Below are 19,897 nucleotides of genomic sequence, written 5' to 3' on the forward strand. Positions count from 1 at the left end.
ACTTTTCAATGATTTAAATATTTGTAATCTATGAAAAAAAAAATGAATTTTTTTCTTCTACTAATCCACCGGACACAAAAAATACATTTTTTAACCTATTATAGTGCATTACCTAACCATTTTCGGCAGTACATGACCATAATAGCAAATGCATTAGTGCATTGACATCAATCCAACAAATAAAGAAACTCCTATAGTTCAGGCAACTATACGGAGGGAAACCTCGAAGGGGTCTGGAAACCCATGTAAACCCCAAACTAGTAAATAAGTCCAGATTCTGATGGGTTTCATTGCCATTCATTAAAAACCTCTTTTAACTTTGTTTTTTTTTTTTTTTGATAATGGAGGTTGAGGACCTGAAGGCCTTACTAGCAGGAGCGAAGCAACTAGCCTCTTACAGCACCATATCTCACCCAAATCCCCCAACAACTTGTGCAAAAACATCCTCCATCCATCTTATCAACAAAATATGATATTGTCATTTAGAGTAAATTTGTAATTCTACAAATCATCCTCTAACTCGCCTAATTTACAAAATTGTCAAACAAAGAAATTGTAACTATGACCAACCATATTACAAAACATTCTACAACCAAAAAAAAGTCAACCTCCCTACCTAATGATTTTATTTTGTCTATTTACTAAGAGAAATCAAGAATGAATAATCAGTATGTGAGTAAATTAGATGTCCAGTGTCGTAATAAACAAAAATAATAATAATTTATCATTCTTGTACATATTTTTCTTCCAGATATAATAGTAAATGATCACGAGCAGGATTTAATGTCTCGGGACTCTGAGCCACTCGGAATGTCCAGAAACCATCAGGCAGGCATGTGTGAAAGTTTCTTGGAAATTCAATGGAAGTGTAACACAAAAATGGGATGGTTGATGTAATCCACGTATCAGCTCAAGACCGCTGCCTTCCATTTTCTTGGTACATCAATTGCAATTCCTAGAGATGACCTGCAACTCATGTCCAACAAACCTATATAAGATTAAACATGCGTGCCACAATGCAGACAAAGAATACATTTTGGGTTTCCAGGGGAATGCAACAATATTTGTCAATAGTGTTACATTTGAGAATTCAATTCAAACACCAGTTACTCAATCAGTGTATCATCACCCTAATAAGTGCACAGGTTATCTGGATGGTACTGATTATCCAAAGAATCACACTACATTCAGAAGTTCTTAAGAAAAAAGTAGAGACACGAAAGAATTACCTGTAATGTTATAGATATTCAAACAAATGCAACGTGAAAGGGATCAAAAGGTTAATGTAACTTCTGTTTGGCCAATCCAAGAGGAGCACTGATGGGAGGTTAGGATTTAAAGTGACACACTTAAAGTACAGCAGATGTAGGGAAGAAAGGAGCCCCCACCCAAACAAACTCCTCCAGCATGAGATGCATTAAACCATAGCCATTTTTTGTAGTGCTAGTTGTCATGCTGTTCAAGAGGCAATCAAACAAATGAGCAGATCTTAAAGCATGTCAGGGGGTCAAGACATAATGCAGTCCTACTGTTCTGCTAAAACATCAATCGCTCTTCATCCAGGGTGAGATTTTGGAAGGACCGCTGGTGTGGGTCATCTCCTCTCAAGGAGCAAGTCTCTGGGTGGTTCAAGATGTCCTTGAAGAAGGAAGCTCTTATTTCATCCTTCTTCCTTTGGTCTGAGCATGGTGTCAAGAGGGATTTTGGTTCAGGAGAGATTTAATGATTGGGAGGTCGATTCCATTGCAAGACTTGTTAGCTCCATTGAGTCTATGGCTCTCCACCTCAACGATGAGGTGCCATTTTTGATAAATCAATAGGAGTGGGGTGTTCTTGGTGAAATCCTTTTACCATGTCAATTTAGGGACCTAAGGTGCCATTTGAAAGAGAGCATTTCAAAAAAAATTTATGGTATGTGCAAGATGGATGGGTAGTCGGTGAACCATGTCTCCTACATTGTAAGTTGGCTAATGAGATTTGGTCGCATGTCTTACGGTTGTTTGATGCATCTTGGTGCTCCCATAGTGTTGTCCGGGTGTTGATTGAGAGTTGGTCACATCTTGGATCGACCTTTTTGGCTTTAAAGAGGAAAACATGGAGTATTGTCCTCTTTGCCGTTTGTTGGGGACTTTGGACTTTGTTGACCATTTATTCTCTTAATAAAAATATTTGTATTATATAAAAACCTTGGTGACTTTGGACTTTGTTGACCATTTATTCTCTTAATAAAAATATTTGTATTATATAAAAACCTTGGTCATAGGGCAAAATACAAAATGAGAACCCAACAATTTGTTCCTGTGAGAATGAGAACGTATGCGTGCGTGTGCGTGTGCGTGTGTGTGCGCATGAGAGAGAGAGAGAGAGAGTAAACTTGCCTCAGAAATAAGTGGCTTGGCATGCTCTTCCCACTCATTTGCCCACCTAGCAGAAGATCCTGTCTCCAAGGCACCATTCCTCAGCAATTTCAAAGCATCACATTCATCAGGGAAACCCTTAAAAAGCATCTGCACGGGGTTCACAAGCAGCCAACTTAAATGAGCACTACTAGAAATGTTTAAGAAATATTTTGAAAAAGAACACCTGCTCGGTAATATTGAAAAACATCTGAATTGTAATATTATGATTTTATAGTTAAGAGTTAAGTAGTTTTCAGTTGACACCAAAGATCTTCGAAAAAATTAACTAAAAAAAAAAATTACACTTGAAGCCAGATAACCACTTAAGGTGTACTAATCTACATCAGAGTGTGGACCAATGTTCTCAAAAAGAGGCTTACGTGGTGACACTCAAAAAAGGTCTTGAGGCCTTAAAGAAAAGGCCTATTTCTCTCAAAAGTTTATGCCTTCTTCAAAGGGGTGTTGAAAATGATTACCTCGGGGAGCATATGCCGTTTTGGCAACTTTTGACCAAGGCGTGTGTGTGAATATATTAAGTAGGCAAGCTGGTTAGTGGCCAACAATTAGTGGGTGAAGTTCGTAATCTCTACAAGTGCGTTATACATTCTTTCTTTTGGCCATAATCTCTACAAGCCCTAGTCAATTTGCCACTATAGCCATCTCTGACATTTCTTTTTCTTCTTCCAGTATATATATATTGGTTTCTTCCCTATTTCTTTTTTATTCTATGTCCAACCTACTCGGCTACTCCTACTTCTTCTAGTCTTAGAGTAGTGTTATGCTTCTTTACCTAGAGTGGTTGGCATACTTTGTGTTGCAAGTTGCAATGATATGGTTAGGATTCATGCAGTTTAAGTCTTTCTTGAATAGTGTGATGTGCCATGTGCTATCATAGCAGTTCTGTTAATGGGCTTCTTTTGATCGGTCGAGCACATCAAAGTTCGTAATCTTTGAAGATAGTTTCAAGTTTTCTGACTCCTTTTGTGCTCCGTTCAGAGACCACCTCTACATTTCAAAAAGGGATCATTTTTATTCATCCATTAGAAAGCAGTTTATTGTGATTCAGCTTTTTGGATCCCATTTGTGCCTTAAGGGTGCATAGAAGTTGAGGTTTAGTTCACCAAAAGTGTGCCGTTTTGAAGATTTTCAAGTGGTTGTAAGGCTGTCAGCATTGATATTTAAATGCCATAAAGCAACCTTTTCCAGCAAAAAACTAGAGGCCAAACCATATACCATCAGAGAATCAGTGGACAACGGTACATCCAACCATCATTAATATCTAGGCTGAGTATGGCCCCATGCAGTCAAAAGTGTTGACTATGATATGGACAGGGTTTGGCCAAGATTAAAGATGATATTTCAGTAGGGCATTCTTCTTTGCTTACTCTCAGTTTGCTTCCGTATAAGACTTGTCTTATCTGGTACAGTTCTTAACCATAGGTACTTGATTCAATTCTACCGACAAGTACTCTGAAAGAACAACTTCTGTCACTGTGGCACAATCCTGTGGGACATACCTACCAAAATATTAAGCTCAATGTGCCCCTCTGGCTCTTCAGCATCTTGTATTCTTGATAGAACAATCGGTCATACTCACCTTGAACTTGTTTTAGAGAACCCACTAAATCAATGCTATTGGACAACAACTTGGTCCTGGTAGTTCTCCCGAAAACACCCTCCTATTGTTAGAAAACTGATCATAAACATGCATAGTAGTCTCATGCCTACTAAGAGGCACGATGTGCATTTGGGAACTCTGGTTGATTATCATTGCATGCAACTGCTTGATTTTGTTCCAGATCACAACAAATCATTCACCATCTCATGTTGGGGATCTGAAATTTATAAAGGAATTTTTTAAGCCTTGATAACAACTGTTACATTGGGAATCCGAGGACAATAATCTCAACTTAGTAGCTCTGAACCAACAGTCACACTGCAGATCAGTGGACAATAGCTTTGATACCAACTATCACATACCTAGATTTGATGGTGAAGGGACACCATAACAAACTAGTTGTGGCCCTATATTGCATAGCCTTAATGCCTGGGTACACCTGCTACCCAATACTGTGCTTTGATCTGATATTTCAGACCATACATGTTCATACTCTATTTGAGGTTCTCATCCCCACAACAGTGCCCTTGGATTGTAACTTAAGCACAAAGGCAACTAGAAGGCTAACATGACACATATCGGGCACTTGTCAGGTCGTAGTGTCATAACAGATCCATCTTTAGGGTTATAATGAATGTTGCCCATACTGTGTGATAGTACCACGTGATAAAGATCTATCCTAGGAGCACTGAGCAGCTGGTAGTGAGGCACACCATCTCATGAGGTCTAGGACAGCCAAATCCACCAATTGGAACCTTTTTTTTTTTTTGATAAGTTAAAATTTTATTAGATGAAAAAAGGGTCGAGATGACCCCAAAAGTACAGAACTTATAAAAAAAGAAGCAAGTACAAGCCGATACTTTAGCTAGGCACTCTCCAAATTACAAATGAACTCCCATCTAACTACAAAATCCTAAGAAACACCCCTCAAACTCCTTGAGCAGTTTTCCCCAACTAAACAGCAAGCCCAAAACCGAGAGAATGAGATCATGAATTTGTCTCTTTTTAATAAAATTTCAACTTATCAAAAAACAAATCATGTAGATTCCTCTCTTTCCATAGGCCCCAACAAATGGCGAGTGGAAGAAGACTCCAAGAATTCGTTTTGATGCCCATGACCTTGGTGATTGCCAAGGGAAGGGTGCGGCCAAGCACCATGTGAAACAAATCATACTAGGCCTTTATTTTGCACACCTCTGATTCATTAACAAATTAGTTGATTTGGGCCCTTATTGACATAAGCTTCGCAGAACTATCAATTAATTTGGAACTTGTGAGTGATGACCTAGTTTAGAAGACTAAGCAGAGGTCTACTGGTTAAACATCTAGATGTTGTAACTATTGAACTGTTTCTAGGTTCCAGGAGAAGCTCTTGAACTTCCAATTTTTTCTTACCTTTCATTGTATTCATTTGCATCCCTAGTCCACATTAAAAAAGGTATTATCTGATATTGGATTAATCCCTCCTCATTATCAGATCATTTAAAGAAGCAGGGTTAGATCCCAATGCCATTGTACATTATCATTAATAATTTCGATGCCAGATTAGTAACATCTGATAGCACAACTGGTTTCCTAGATGCCTGATATAATTAGGATTAAATGGAATACTTTTGCTACTGAATGAGTAGATAAACAAGTATCAGATGTATATGAAAAAAATTGCAATCCATCAAAATAAAAAAAATAAAAAATTATCAAAGAGAAAACCATTACACAAAATAACCAAGAAATAATGTGTGCATGACGGAGCCCGGCTCAATGCCTTCCGTAGGTATTGTCCACTGTGGCCCATGAGCCTCACAGTTTTGTCCTCAAAAGGCGCCTACGGTGTTAGAGGGCGAGTTGTGCCCTTTCGAACCCGAGTGGATCCCTGCACGCAGCCGTGTGGGACTAAATCTGCTGCATCACACTCCCCTGGTAGAGAACCTGGCGCCTTGACAGGGCGAGCCTACATGCCAAGCAGTCCACACATGGCAGCGTGGATGGGCTCTGATACCAACTGATGCAACCCGGCCCAATGCCTTCCGTAGGTATTGTCCGTTCTGGCCCATGAACCCCACGGTAGGCACCTTTTGAGGACAAAACCGTGAGGCTCGTGGGCCACAGTGGACAATACCTATGGAAGGCATTGGGCCGGGCTGTGTCGGTTGTGCATACAAAGCTTTCTGATGAATGATGAAAGAAAAAGGTGGTGCCACAATGACAAACTATATAAAAGATCTAGGTGAAAATGTGGAGTTACAAGGAATTGTGAAAGTTCATAAATATCAGAAACTAACCCTACTAATTCAAAGAAACTTACCAGGAGTTCATCAGCTAGCTCAGAAGATGATGAAAAGAGGAGGCCATTTTTTTCAACATTTACAAGCTCCTGGATGCTTCCATGTAGTCGAATATAGAAGTACAATTACATAAGAGACAAAGGTAAGTCAATAACATCAATACGATCTGTATAACCACTCGTACATGAGCTCCCATGCAAGGGTGCTGAGACAAACACATAAAGAATTTACCATGAGAAGGAAACAGCACAAACAGGCAGTCCACATCCGAACATGTCCACAACCTGAAATCAATTTCTTTTTTTAAAGCCAGAATATGATTAATTTTCATAAAGTGAAACATTACTATTAATACTTCAGCTCTCTTCTTTTCGGTTCATGTGTGATGTTCAACTTCAGGTTACAGTAGAAACTCAATAATGAACTACCTTCATAGGAAGGTCCAAGCCAGATGAGGAAGTATGAAGGCAAACACCCAAATCTGCCGAACCTATAAATACATCAAACAAATGTATGGCAGTGGATCAAGTAACGGAGCAAGGGAGTGATCACATAATGCATGATAGAAGGCCTACCAAGCAATAAAGGATAATCCTCAGGAGACAGCCACATAGTACGAAAGGCCACACGTTTCAGATGTAACCTATTTATTTGTTGTTCATATTTTTCTCTTTCCGGGCCTTTACCTGTAAGGAATACAATAGTCGAATAACCCCAGTCAAAATGTTAAACAGTATAAGAAGATTCTGCGCAAGAACAAGAAACAGAACCATTACCAGTGATGATGAACAACAATCTTGGGTATAAATATTGCTTCCCATCACAGATGTCCTTCCAAAGCACTTCTTCCCCGATTGAGTCATCCTCGTTTAACATTGCCGCAACACGCCTATCATACATAACTGCTGCTTCAAGGAGTATGCCAAAATCTTCATCTGCAGTCCTGAAAAGAAAAGTCAATGTCTAACAAGCCATACTTCTTTGAGAATTCAAGGAGTGGTTCTAAAAGGAAAAATCAATGTCTAACATGCCAAAATCGTTTGAGAACCAAAGGGAACTCCCTTACAGGTAATATTTTGCATGTTTTATTGAGTAATGTTCATTACATTTTCCCAAGGAGATCCAAAAGCAAAGGTTGAAAAAAAAATGGGTGGGTAGGGGCAATGTTACGTGCTACTTAGATATGATCGCACAAATAAAATAAAAAAGATGAAAGAGATTGAAATTGATCTCGTTCGAGGGAGATCGGACCTCCTAAACAACCAATTCAAGATAGTGAATCTCCAATCCAATTAAGGACTTAATATTTTTTCTCTGGATAATTTCATTAAGCATAAAGGAAATTTAAATACAAGATAAAAAAAACTACCCTAACTACACACTTCTCTGAACTACCCACAATCCTACCCATTTAAGGAACTACCCCATAACCCATGTATCCCAACTTCTCCCACAACAAGACTATGATCTCATGTATCCAACCTATTTTATCTATTCGACCCCATAAGGAATTGATTCCATACATCGTATATACTATAAAGTACCCTACTCCCATCCCTATAGATAGGCACATATAAGGCAAGCACAGGTCGAGTGAAGGTACGAATCAGATTTCTCTAAATTGGACAAGAGATATTCTCATGCGAGAGCTGATATCTTGATAGTCATCCATAGATGCCACTTTTAGAGTGGAAATTGCATATGTTGTTTAAGAGCAACCCACTCACATTAGCCCTTCTTAAATGGTTCCAGGAAAGCTGACTTGTATTGCAGATAGCACTATTTTCTCCAAAACTTATTAAAAAGTGTAAAAGCTCCTGAGACATAATTTATCCACTAAGGCATCGAAAAGGCAGATACCTAATGCTTCTTTCACATTTTGTAAAACCCCGCATCAAGTGTGCACCTTACATGCATATGATGGTGTCAATAGGTCAAAGTAGCTTAAAAAGTTCAACTTTCGACATAATTGAATGGAGGTACAAGATTCATTCAGCCAACCCCAAAATTTTGGGATAAGGCTATGATGATGATGATTTTTTTCTTTGGTTCCTCCTCTTGGGCCTTATACCCATAGCTCAGTTGGTTTGACACATGCAAAGAAACTCTGAGATCATGGGTGGGTTCAAGTCTAGCTTACCCGTTAAAAAATAACTTATGAATATATAATAGTATAACTTCCTGGAATGTCATGAAATGTTACAGAGTTTAGTGAATTCAGAAACTGAAGAAACATATGATACGAAAGTGCAGAAAGTTTGGGTGCAAGAATCAATGATAATAATCAAAATTAAAACACACAAAAAAATAATAATAAATAAAGAGAACTTGATACATAATTTATGCGGTTCAACAAGATTGCCTACATTCACATGTGATCATGAGATCCTTTCACTATTTCCGTGAAAACCAGGTTTACAATCTCCCAAATTCACTTCTTCTCAATAAAACTGAAAATCTCCCACATAGAAAACCCTAAAACAAGTTGGCAATGAATCTAGAGTATGTGTCAAAGATGAAATTTCCCCTAGGGCCGAAGTTACAAAACTGAAAAAAAGTCACCTTGAATTTTTGGCTTAGGGGCTCTCTCCCCGACTCCCTCTTCCAAACCCTTAGGCAGGGAAGGCAGTGCCCCCTTGCCAATTTAGCATGCAGTTGAACCCACATAATTGCTCTTGGTATACAGTCCTTTCTACCAATATAATACTACGAAGAGAATGAAAGGCTACACAGTCTAGAGTTTACCAGAAGAGGATGGAGGCCCCTACACTATCATTGGGGATGGATGACATCTATTTAGGCCTAGTTCAACGTTTCTGTAATGATTAGAGAAAGAAGACCTCATATGCATGGTATTAAGAAGACTCCGCATCGGAAAGATGCATATGGACCACTTTTATGGAGCATGAAGGACTCATTGGACCACATTTAGGATTAGTTTATATATTTTTCATAGAAGGACTTATTAGTTAGTTTATTTCCAACCATGGGTTTTATTTTGTTATTCCAGGTTAGTTAGGGAGTTCTAGTTAATTACTTATTAGTTATATTATGTTTTAATCTTGGCCATGGATTTAAGAAACCATTAAATACTCTTATAGGTTTTATTTTTACACAGAATACAGAAATAAAAATAGCTTTTAAGTTTTCTCCAGATTGGAATGGTGTAAAGCTTCTTGGTGTTATTCCAAGGTATTTTTGCAACTCTCTTCTACTTTTCTGTTAATTCTTCTTCTTTCTTATTTTTTTATTTTACAATCCTAAACCCTAGCCCAAGACCAACCAAACAATCCTAACAATTATTACCCAATCAAACCACTCCAAACCTATATACACCCGGAGGAACCTAACCCTAGCCCAGCCTTTTGATCCAGCTGAACCACTCCAGCCCCTTTTTGCCCCAGCTGAACCCTAATTTATCCCGTTAAACCCAAGCAAAACCCTTATTAAGCCGTAATTACCCTACAAACCTTCTTCCACGTCTTATTCACTTGACTGAATTGAAATAATGTTCCTGAAAATTCCTTTGAATTCCTACAGAAGACCCTATTTTCACTAATGGAATCTAAGTATCACTAGATACAACTATTTAGACCCTAAATCTTTTCTTGAAATCCTTCAAGAGAAATCTGGTTGTTTCTTGGTTTGGAATCCTAGGTCAGTGGGAGTAAAAAGTCTTCCATTGGGAACCTCAAATTAATTTTTATTTTATTTTTTTTGGATCCAACATTTTGGGACTATGATTTGGCCTTGAATTAGCTTTTGATTGCTTAATAGGTTTTCCCAGTAATTTATGGTAGGTTTAGCCTTTATTTTATAATTAGAATTGCTCTTGGTAATTTGTTAGTTGAATCTCAATTGCATTATATTAGGTTAGTTTGCATAGCCGTGCATAAGAAAATCAAGGAACATCCATCTCACATGCACATAGCAATTTGATAAAGGCTACAGTCCATTGTCAATAATGGAAGGCAGCTGCAAGCATAATTTTACAGATTAAGCACTAGATCAAATTTGAGATAATGGAGAAGCATATATCCAATCAAATTTTCCATGAGCATCTATCTAAAAAAAAAACTCACCAGCTTGTACTGCTAACAACAAGGGCTGGCCTGTTTGGCTTTAAGAAAATTTTGTTATCAAGCTGAGTAGTAAAGAGAGTATCATTTAAATCACTACTACCCATCCCCATGGTTCCTGCACAAAGTGTGAAACTTGTCCTGAAGACGACTTTTCACTTAACTTCTCTGAAACAGGAAACTATTGAGCTTATTATCTGCATTACCATTACTGACACAATCTAGAACGCCAAGAGGATGACCGAGATCTTTATTTAATCTACAAAACAACTATAAAAGATCCAGATGCCATTGTTAAAAGCTTCTGAATGGACCATTGTTAAAAGCTTCTGAATGGAAACACTATTGGCAAGAAAGTAACAGAGAAAGACTTGGTTCACCTCATGTTTCTCCTCAAGTGAAGCAGGATGAAAGAACTCAGGAGGCTGATCATATAGAACTGTTGCTCTGGTCATTTGAAAGACAGATGAGAAATAAAAAAACAAGTATAACACCTCAGTTAAAACCTTTTAACATGCATACCACAGGAAACTGTGAACTTTCAGCTGATCATCTTACTTGATTCCCCAGTTCTGAGCCAATTCATGTTGCATTGCCTTCGTAACACATAAAGCCCCATTTGCCATCTTCCCATAATGCTTCTCAATCCTAGAAGACATTTGGAAAAGCTCGCAAGTTTGATGTGAATTCAAAGACAAATAAAGTATAAAGATAGGCAAAGAGTGCTGCAAGTAGAGTAGACAGATACCATCGGTATATTGCCACAAAACGACTACTTCTTCCTAGAGACAACCCCAGTAAAGTATATCCAAAATTATGCCAATCGACAACAAATGCGGAACCCTTCAGCCAGCTGGCCCATTGTACAGCAACCAATGTTGGAACAGAAGGTGGATTCTAAAAAGTAAATGAAAGAAACATAGGATCAATTACACAACTCAAAATTCAATCAAACATATAAGAGACTAGAGGCGCCACATCAGAAACCAGAAATACAAATAGAGTTTAGGCACTTAGCCAATCCCTTCAGGTCCTCTTATGAAACTACAAGGTAACTAATGTGCAGAAGTAAAAAAAAAAAAATGCCTGCGGTGCGGAAAGGAATTTGTTCATCAAAACCTAACGAAGACAGTCATACAGAAATCTATGCATGGTTACAGTTTCGTGGGTTAACTCAATCATATCTACCTCATGGTGTAGCATGAGTGTCCCGACGCATGAATGCTCCTTCAACATGCCTCTTTGTTACATTCACCTTATGAGCAACTCATATATTCTCTTGAATGTGTTCATTTCTGATTTTGAGTTTCGTAATCTTTTTCAATCATCCATTCAACATCTTCATCTTGCCTAAAGCTCATTCTACTAACATTATAATTTCTTGATTGCCTAACATTCTACTCCATAAATCATAACCGGCCTTGTTGTCGCCTTCCACAATGACCCGCTTAACGTTCTACTAACATTTATGTCACACATTGCTCCTTTTTCATTTGATAGGAATGACTCAGTCACATATCACACAGGAAGTAGTAGCACCAAGCACTCACTTTATTTGGTCACCCAAAACTAACAATTAACCTTAAGTGAAATACACCATAACTGGCCTTATTGTTGCCTTCCACAATAACCGGCCCAACATTCAACTAACATCTACATAGGAATGAATTGGTCACATGACACTCAGGAAGTAGCAGCACCAAACACTCACTTTTGTTTGATCACCCAACTTTAACAATTAACTTAAAGTGTATCCAAAAAAATAAACAGTAAAAAAAAAATCGTTGTAGGGCCGCAATGATTCAAAGAAAACACCAAACAAGACATTTAACAAATAATGACCTCACCTGCACTATGAAAACGTCTGGAGCAGGTATTTTAACACAGAGAAACCATATAAGCATAAGAAACTGAATCACTGGCTTAAGCAGAAGCATTAATGGATACAGTATTTTTGGTAAACGTTGGGGGATTTCGGGCCACTGTTTCTGGAAAAAAGGAAGAAATGAAAAAAAGAGAAAACTATGATTATTTCATCATATGAGATTTATATGGTTGAAAAATTATTGAAAATCAGTACCATTTTGTGAATATGTATAGAACGGTTCTCTATAACTGCAGCATGAGGTTCGGAACCTATTCAATATCCAACATTTAGATAAGTGTGTAGTGAAGAACATGATAGGAGACCAATGCAATAAAGCTGTAATTTGTTAGAAGTATTAGGAAAAGCTTTACCACAGCAAAAAAAATGACAGCTGAAAATTGTAACAAGAAAGAGAAAAATGGGTACAAACAGTGCACTTCAATTACCAATAATTGAGGAATAACCATAAAGTTCTTATCAATTAAAAAAAATTCTTCAATAGTATAATCTAATGTCTTTAGTGATATTATAAAACTCGAGCTAAGAGATGCCCATCGTGTCCTTACTTCTAAAAACTCTGGTGGTGTAACTTGTGACAATACTTTGAGGGGATTGGAGTTTGACAGCTTGGTCGATTCCCTTCATTGAAGCTGAGGTAGTCACTTGGCTCCCTTCCTCGGGAAAAATTATAAAACTTAACTCTGACGGGTGTTCTTGAGGGCACTTGGCAATTCAAAACTTATCAAGCATCAGGGGAATTTTTCATCATAAGATGGAAGGATCATTCAAGTGCATTAGGTTCTACAGGGGATTGTGACCAAAATAAGGAAGCAATTTAACATCGCAAGGGTCAAAATACATTGTGCTTGAAGAAGTTTCAAGTCATGTCATTGGGGAAAGGGATCTAGTAAAATGATGGTTCTTGAAAACTTTTTCATTGTATCTAGTAAATACAAGATACACTTCGTGCATGAACAAGTACTGCCTTCCTGGGATTAGCAACGGAGAAGGAAAAGCTATCATAGAGATGATATGTTTCTGATTCTAAGATGCCTGTGTAATCTTCTTGACATCTAGTTATTGTTTTCCTTTATCGTATTTTGTACTTTGTAACTTCCTCTCTTTTTTTTTTACTAATTTAATAAAATTTCATCTCAATCGATCAAAAAACAATTGAGCGAAAAACCATGAAAAGTAAAAGAAGTTCATACGTGAATGGAGGTTCAAAATGGTTGCATATAACATGCTAATTGATTCATTGAAGTTTATGGACAATTAAGGCACAGTTTTCTTTTCCCCTTTTTTTTATCTTATCTAATAAAATTTGACAGCTCATGAAAAACCCTTACAATGACCAGCAAGCCAATACCAAGTAAGAAATATTGAACCGTACAAGTGCATAATGAAGCAAATCAAATCAAGCGAACTTGGAGAGTTGAGTTACATAAAATTGGATAATTCATATTGTCAATACTCAGTAACTCTGATGAGACACCTGCAGCTTTTAGATGCCATATAAATCTCTTAAAACACCTTGAAAGTTAAAATAAGATAATATATATTTGCAATGGAAACCAGATCATATGAAGCACCAAGACAACCAAGAAAAAACGATGCAAACTGAACAACTGCAAAGCTTCCATGCAGTAAAGGAAACCTATAAATTAGATCAGTTGGCCAATCATTGAATAAATCATGAATTCCTGAAGTATTTTAAGGTAAGCATCAAAGGTGTAAGAAATGCATTTTTCACTCATGCAGCATATCTGAATGCCTTCTAATCCATCAATTGACAACAAGCACTCAACCATATCTAAATTTATTTCCCAAAAAATGTGTGCCAACCTCAAAGTAGACAAATTGATAGTCAATTAAACAAAGAAATCATAAGATACCACATCGCACCTTATTGTGCAATTTCCATCTCAGATTCAAAATCTAAGCCTTTGGCATTGATGTTCATTCAAAGTTAATTTTAACGAAAAGATTGCATCCCCTACTTTTTTTGGTAAGTAAATTGTAGCCCCTAAAGATCAATATGAGGGGAAAAAAGATAAGTATTTTAGCCTACTTGGGAACAGTCGATGCTCAAAACCTCATTTCCATGTGGTGTACTCAAAAGGAACCATGTAATATTCTCCAAAACAACTGATCAAAGAATCTACAAAATGTTCCATGTTAAATCATTGTTGATAAGAAATGATTTGCACTAAACATAAGCTGTATAAGCTGACACATTAAGCCTTAAAAGCAACAAAGCAATGTGTTTTGCCATACAACAGATTTACAATAGGTGACCCTAATATTCACAATAAGACGTAAGATGATGAAGATGAGTTCCATCATAAAAGCACGAGTCTCTAAATTAGTAGCATGGAAATAGATAGCATGAAAAAGAAGAAAGAAGCAGCACCCAACAACTTAAATATATGACAAAATCTTTATAGAGAATATTAGATTGCATGATTCCATTACGAGGTATAAAGAATACCTCCATAAGCAACAATATCCACCTCGAGATATGCCTGCAAGATCAATAGACTCTTGTATATCATAATAGCTTTAGAAAGAAAAAAAAAAAGACCCAAGAAAAAAAAGAAAAGAAATGTGAATGGCAATAAGAGGAAACACAATAACAAATAGAATAAGAACACAACAAAATGCAATTGGGTATGTGTATATTTGCAAGGTTTTCAACATAATATTTTGCGAGAGCAAAGCTAAGGATTTTCAACCTTTAATAACTAATCACCATTTTCATCATTGAGGACTTATCTCCAAAGATATAGTGTTGACTAAATGAATCGTGTTCCTCCATGTTATTGAATGTGTTCATATATGCTTTCAACATCTCAATCCATGTTCTTTTTGGTTTATGTCTCACTCTTTTAAACCTTCAACTTGCATATTCTACTTGGAGCTTTAATCGACTTTTGTTGAGCGTGCACAAACCACCCCAATCGACTTTCTTTTAGTTTATCGGCTATTGAAGCTACTCCTAAATTATCAAGAAAGCATTCATTTCTAATTCTAAATTTTTTAGTCTTTCCACTCATCCATCTCTGCAACACTCAATTTATTAACATCATTTTTTTTTTGACTGCCAACATACAGTTCCATAAAACATAACTGGTCTTAAAGGCGTCTTATAAAATAAACAAAAAATTTGATAGATACGCATCAGTCACACAACAACCTAGAAGTGTACCTCCACTTTACATATCTAGCTCTTATCCTATGAGAACATCTTCCTCAATCTCTCCAATCTTATCTATAATAGATCCAAGATAGCAAAAATGATCGATTTGGGGGACCCACATTTCCAAAGCATGGATTTTTACTAGATATTCTTCTTCATGGGTATTCCTTCTAAGTTGCACTCCACATTCTCAGTCTCGATTCTACATATTATATAGCCCTTGTGCTCCAAAATAACTATCATGAAATGTAAATAATGGTTTTAGTACCTTTAACAAATATGTTTTGCTAGTTGAAAAACTATAATCAATCATCCCCTTTTTAGTTGTGAATAATGGTTTTAGTACCAACTACCAATTACTAAACACAAATAATTTCAGTAATGGGAATGTTGTAGACTTACTTTATTTCAATTGATAAAGGTGTTTCTTTTCCTATCAAATTTAATATATATATATATATATATGGGGTCAGGTTCAAGGGACATATGAGAAAACATATGTAAAAACAATGTAACATTTATAAATTTTCAAAATATGAGTTAGAAATTTAGGATTGAGCTGATTTTTTGTGAGGATGATCTCCATGATGGGAAGATAATCAGAAAAAAAAAAATCAGTCCAATGTGAAACTTCTAACCCCATTAAAAGTGATTTAGAATGTGGACCGTCAATTTTTTACCAATTATTGTCAATAATTTGTAAATCACTTTTGATGGATTTAGAAATTTTTGATTGAGCTGATTTTTTGTGAGGATGATCTTCTCATCATAGTGACCATCCTTGCAAAAAATCAGCTCAATCCAAAACCTCTAACCCATATTTTGAAAAACCATTGTTTTTTCATATGTTTTTACATATGGCCCTTGAACCGCCCCCATATATATATATTATAATATGCCATGTCAAGTAACACCTACTGCGGCAAGGTTGTAAATTTACTTCTGATTTATTTTTATCAGTTTCTTCCTTGAAATGATAATCTTTAATGGACTTTTCTCAATGTCGCCATAATCCGAACACTCAATAATTTGTATCCAATGTTGTAATCAAAACATTAGAAGCCAATTACTTGCAAAATTTGGTGTCCCCAACCAAAATTATAAAGAAAAACTACCGAAAATTGAATTCCTCTAGATTACAATTTACAAACTTATTTCACGTGAGCTAATATTTGAATTATATGAGTCTGGAATGAATTAAATTACCTGACGAGCAAGGGAAAGGGCGTGATACTGCATTCGAGGACTGCGACCAAGATCGCCTAGAACTACCACCGCTGCCCTACCTCTCTTCCCAATCTTTCCTCGATCTTGCACCAATCATCGATAATTCTCCCATTGTTAATTTCAGAAATTATTGAATAAATTACTCGAATTAGCTCAAAAAGAAAAATAAAAAGGATAGAGATTTCGTTAGATCGAACGCAGAAAATGAAGAAGAGAATTCGAGATTACCAGCCATTTAGGGGAAGATCTGTTTAGGAAGAATTCCGATTTCTAAGTTGGTTTGATTGTCGAGGCTTGAAGAAAGCAGCACTCGACTCTTTGAAGCAATTTCGTATAATTCTTCTGTTCCTGACTTTGTGTCGCACTGCACAGAAGTAAAATTAATTTAGTGGGTCGCACCTCGCACTTGAGAATAGAGCAACCAACAAAACTCGGAAAACGAAATCCCATAAAAATCTAGGGATTCCTCTTTCTCTCGCATCTCTCATCAAGTATTGAAAAGAGAAACATTTTCCTTACTAAGATTTTAAACTTTACTATGGGTCGTTTTACTCAAATTGCAATCCAACAAGACAGCCCTACTAATTTCATGGAAAAAACTCATATACAAAATAATAATAATAATAATAAACTTTTGGACCTAATCCAAGGTTTTGAAAATGAACGACTATCGAACTTTCACCTAACTCCAAAATTTAAATTTAGTGTAAAATAATTTTTTTTAAATTTTTCTTTTTTTCAAAATTCGTAAAATTTTGTCCTTACAACCCTGAAGCATTGGATCATGTTATTTTATGTCACAAGATGAAGCCATGGACCCTTACTAAGGGTGAAAATCCTTACTAACTTAGTTAGGCTATTCAGACTCGATTGAAAAATGAGATGGTTCTCACTTGATCTTGGAAAAAAAAAAAAAAGAGTTGAAAAAAAAAAAAAAAACCTAAAAAAGAATTAGTTTTCATTGTTTTCAATCTTAAGTTTGGGAGTTGTGTGGAAGTTTGGCTGCTGGCCATTTTCAATACCTAGAATCAAGTTCAAAATAAATCATTTTCCGAATTATTTTTTGTATTGATGTTTTTTTAAACAACTTAGAGGGCTGTGGTGTTGGATTGCTGGGGTGGTAATCCATTTAGAACAAAACAAGCCTCAAATATTTTCTAAGTTGGTTAGGAAAATATTTCTCTTGCTATATTCTATATTTGTTTGACTAAGACTAACCTTACTAACTTAGTGAGATTTAAAATCTAACTTAGGGTCCTTGAGCTCACCGATGTAGAGGGAAACATTCTATGAACTTAAAAAAAAAAAATTCATTGTCAAATTTTAATTAACTTGGGAGTTTGGTTGTGGAGTGATTTTAAATTTAAATTATTCTACACTTGTTTTGACTTTCAAATTTATATCTCTATCTCTCAATTTTTATTTTTTTTTTAGAATAATGATGAGTGCATACAGTCTTGGTATGTGGTTGGGTATACAACTGACGTGGCAAAGACACGTAACCGCACATCTTTTTCTTGTGTATCCCGATGAAAACGATATATGATTTTGTGTCCTTGCCATGTCTGCCGCATACCCAACCATGTACCAGTCTGCATGCATTCATCACGACTTTCTTTTTTTATGAATCCTCCCAATGCATTCCTTAACCAATTGACATCTCTACTCTAGTCACAGGGCTCGCAATGATCCAAAATATAATTGATGTTCATATTGGTATGATCCGATCCGAAAAAACTTCGGCTTGGATTTGGATTACCCCAGTTCAATCCGAACACATTTTAATAATTTTTTTATTCATAATTTCATATAAATATATATAGATAAATGTTTTAGTCTTTTTTGTTTTCCTCTATATTTGTAGTTGGAAATTAGATTTTTTAAAATTTTATATGATTTTATATTTTTAAAATTTTATGAACATTGATCATTTGAAAATAAGGCATGTGTAGGGATCGATTTTGGATTAAGGATGTGGCACCTCCAAATTCCAGCACGAATCCCCATGATTCCATACCAAAATTTGAGACACTAAAAACTCTACCAAAACATGGTATTAACATAAATACAATTATACAGTGATAAAAATAATAATATGACAAGGGTAAAAAAATTTGTATAACTAAAAAATATTAGAATACATAAACAACCTCAATTCTAACATATGATTCACTTACAATATTTAAAATATAAATTGTTAACAACATGAAACAAATAACTAAATCCTAATATATTCTTAAGCAGACGAAGGTTGCAACTCATTTGTAATGAATTCCAAGTACTAACTCAAAATTTGCTCCTCAAGATTAACTTCAAAATCTGTCAAAACTGAAAAGGTGAAGAATAGGGTGAGTAACATGAGAGTTACCCATCATGAAATAAATATCTCAAATTAATAGTCACCTAAATATGAAGAAAATCATTCTAAAATATTTTGAAAAGATATGCAAGTTTTTTTTTTTTTTATGTGTACACAATAACAAAATGGTTACATCATACTATACTTAAATAATCACAAATTATATCATAACATAAATTTTATGAATTAGACAGTAACTAAAAAGTAATAAATATCCGTATCCGTTGTCAATATATTAGTTCTATTCTCAAAATAATATATAAAATATTGACCTTTAAAATCTTTTGAAATATTTTAAAATAAAATGTAAGCAAATCTAAAAAATATTCATCAACCTGTAAATATTCAACTTTAAAATCTTGTTCTTAAATTTTTCACAAAACAATTCTTAATCATAAAGTAAATATGTTAGAAATATAACTACAATCACTATTTAAAATAGTTAACCAGATAAAATAAAGATTTTATAAAGTAAAGTAAAGCAGGGTCAATAATTAAGTACAAATAAAGGTAATGTGTCTATTAAGAGCATTAAGAACCACGATTGGATACCTCCAAGTTAGGATCCAAATATATTTCAAACTTCACCGATGTTAAACTCTATCGTTAATTCCTGATTTTATGATCGATCGCTGCACTTACCACAATACAACGATCATTTATCCAACTCAAGTTGGTTATTGACTATGACTATAAGGTACTGGTCATTTTTACGAAGTGTCAATATGTTCAACTATTACTAAACAATTAATGATCATTGACTCGTCATCTTCATCTAAACCTATCAAGCAAACATATGATTTTCTAAGACATCTCTACACTTTCCACACACTACCATTACATCACATAATTACCCAATAAAAA

At 35.6% G+C, this 19,897-nt stretch overlaps 1 protein-coding gene across 2 annotated transcripts; it reads right to left on the reverse strand.

The window, feature by feature from the left end:
- Window positions 1–658: 658 nt before the first annotated feature.
- On the reverse strand, window positions 659–17,175 carry LOC147407008 (UDP-Glycosyltransferase superfamily protein). Of its 2 annotated transcripts, none has more exons than XM_086435380.1 (17): window positions 16,903–17,175; window positions 16,654–16,757; window positions 14,740–14,773; window positions 12,462–12,517; window positions 12,229–12,369; window positions 11,130–11,278; window positions 10,940–11,029; window positions 10,762–10,828; window positions 10,588–10,651; window positions 10,385–10,499; window positions 7,079–7,245; window positions 6,878–6,988; window positions 6,731–6,792; window positions 6,534–6,586; window positions 6,323–6,398; window positions 2,379–2,507; window positions 659–966 (listed from the first exon to the last, which is right to left on the reverse strand). In XM_086435380.1, exons 1-17 carry the CDS (start codon window positions 16,907–16,909, stop codon window positions 943–945), a joined length of 1,449 nt encoding a protein of 482 aa, XP_086291506.1. In that variant the 5' UTR covers window positions 16,910–17,175; the 3' UTR covers window positions 659–942. The 2 variants fall into 2 exon arrangements, with proteins under 2 accessions (XP_086291506.1, XP_086291505.1); XM_086435379.1 differs by having other exon boundaries at window positions 16,654–16,763.
- Between the last annotated feature and the right edge of the window lie 2,722 nt (window positions 17,176–19,897).

The sequence above is a fragment of the Akebia trifoliata genome, chromosome 3 (assembly GCF_017979445.1).
Source record: "Akebia trifoliata isolate Shusen 1 chromosome 3, ASM1797944v1, whole genome shotgun sequence".
NCBI classification, from domain to species: domain Eukaryota; kingdom Viridiplantae; phylum Streptophyta; class Magnoliopsida; order Ranunculales; family Lardizabalaceae; genus Akebia; species Akebia trifoliata.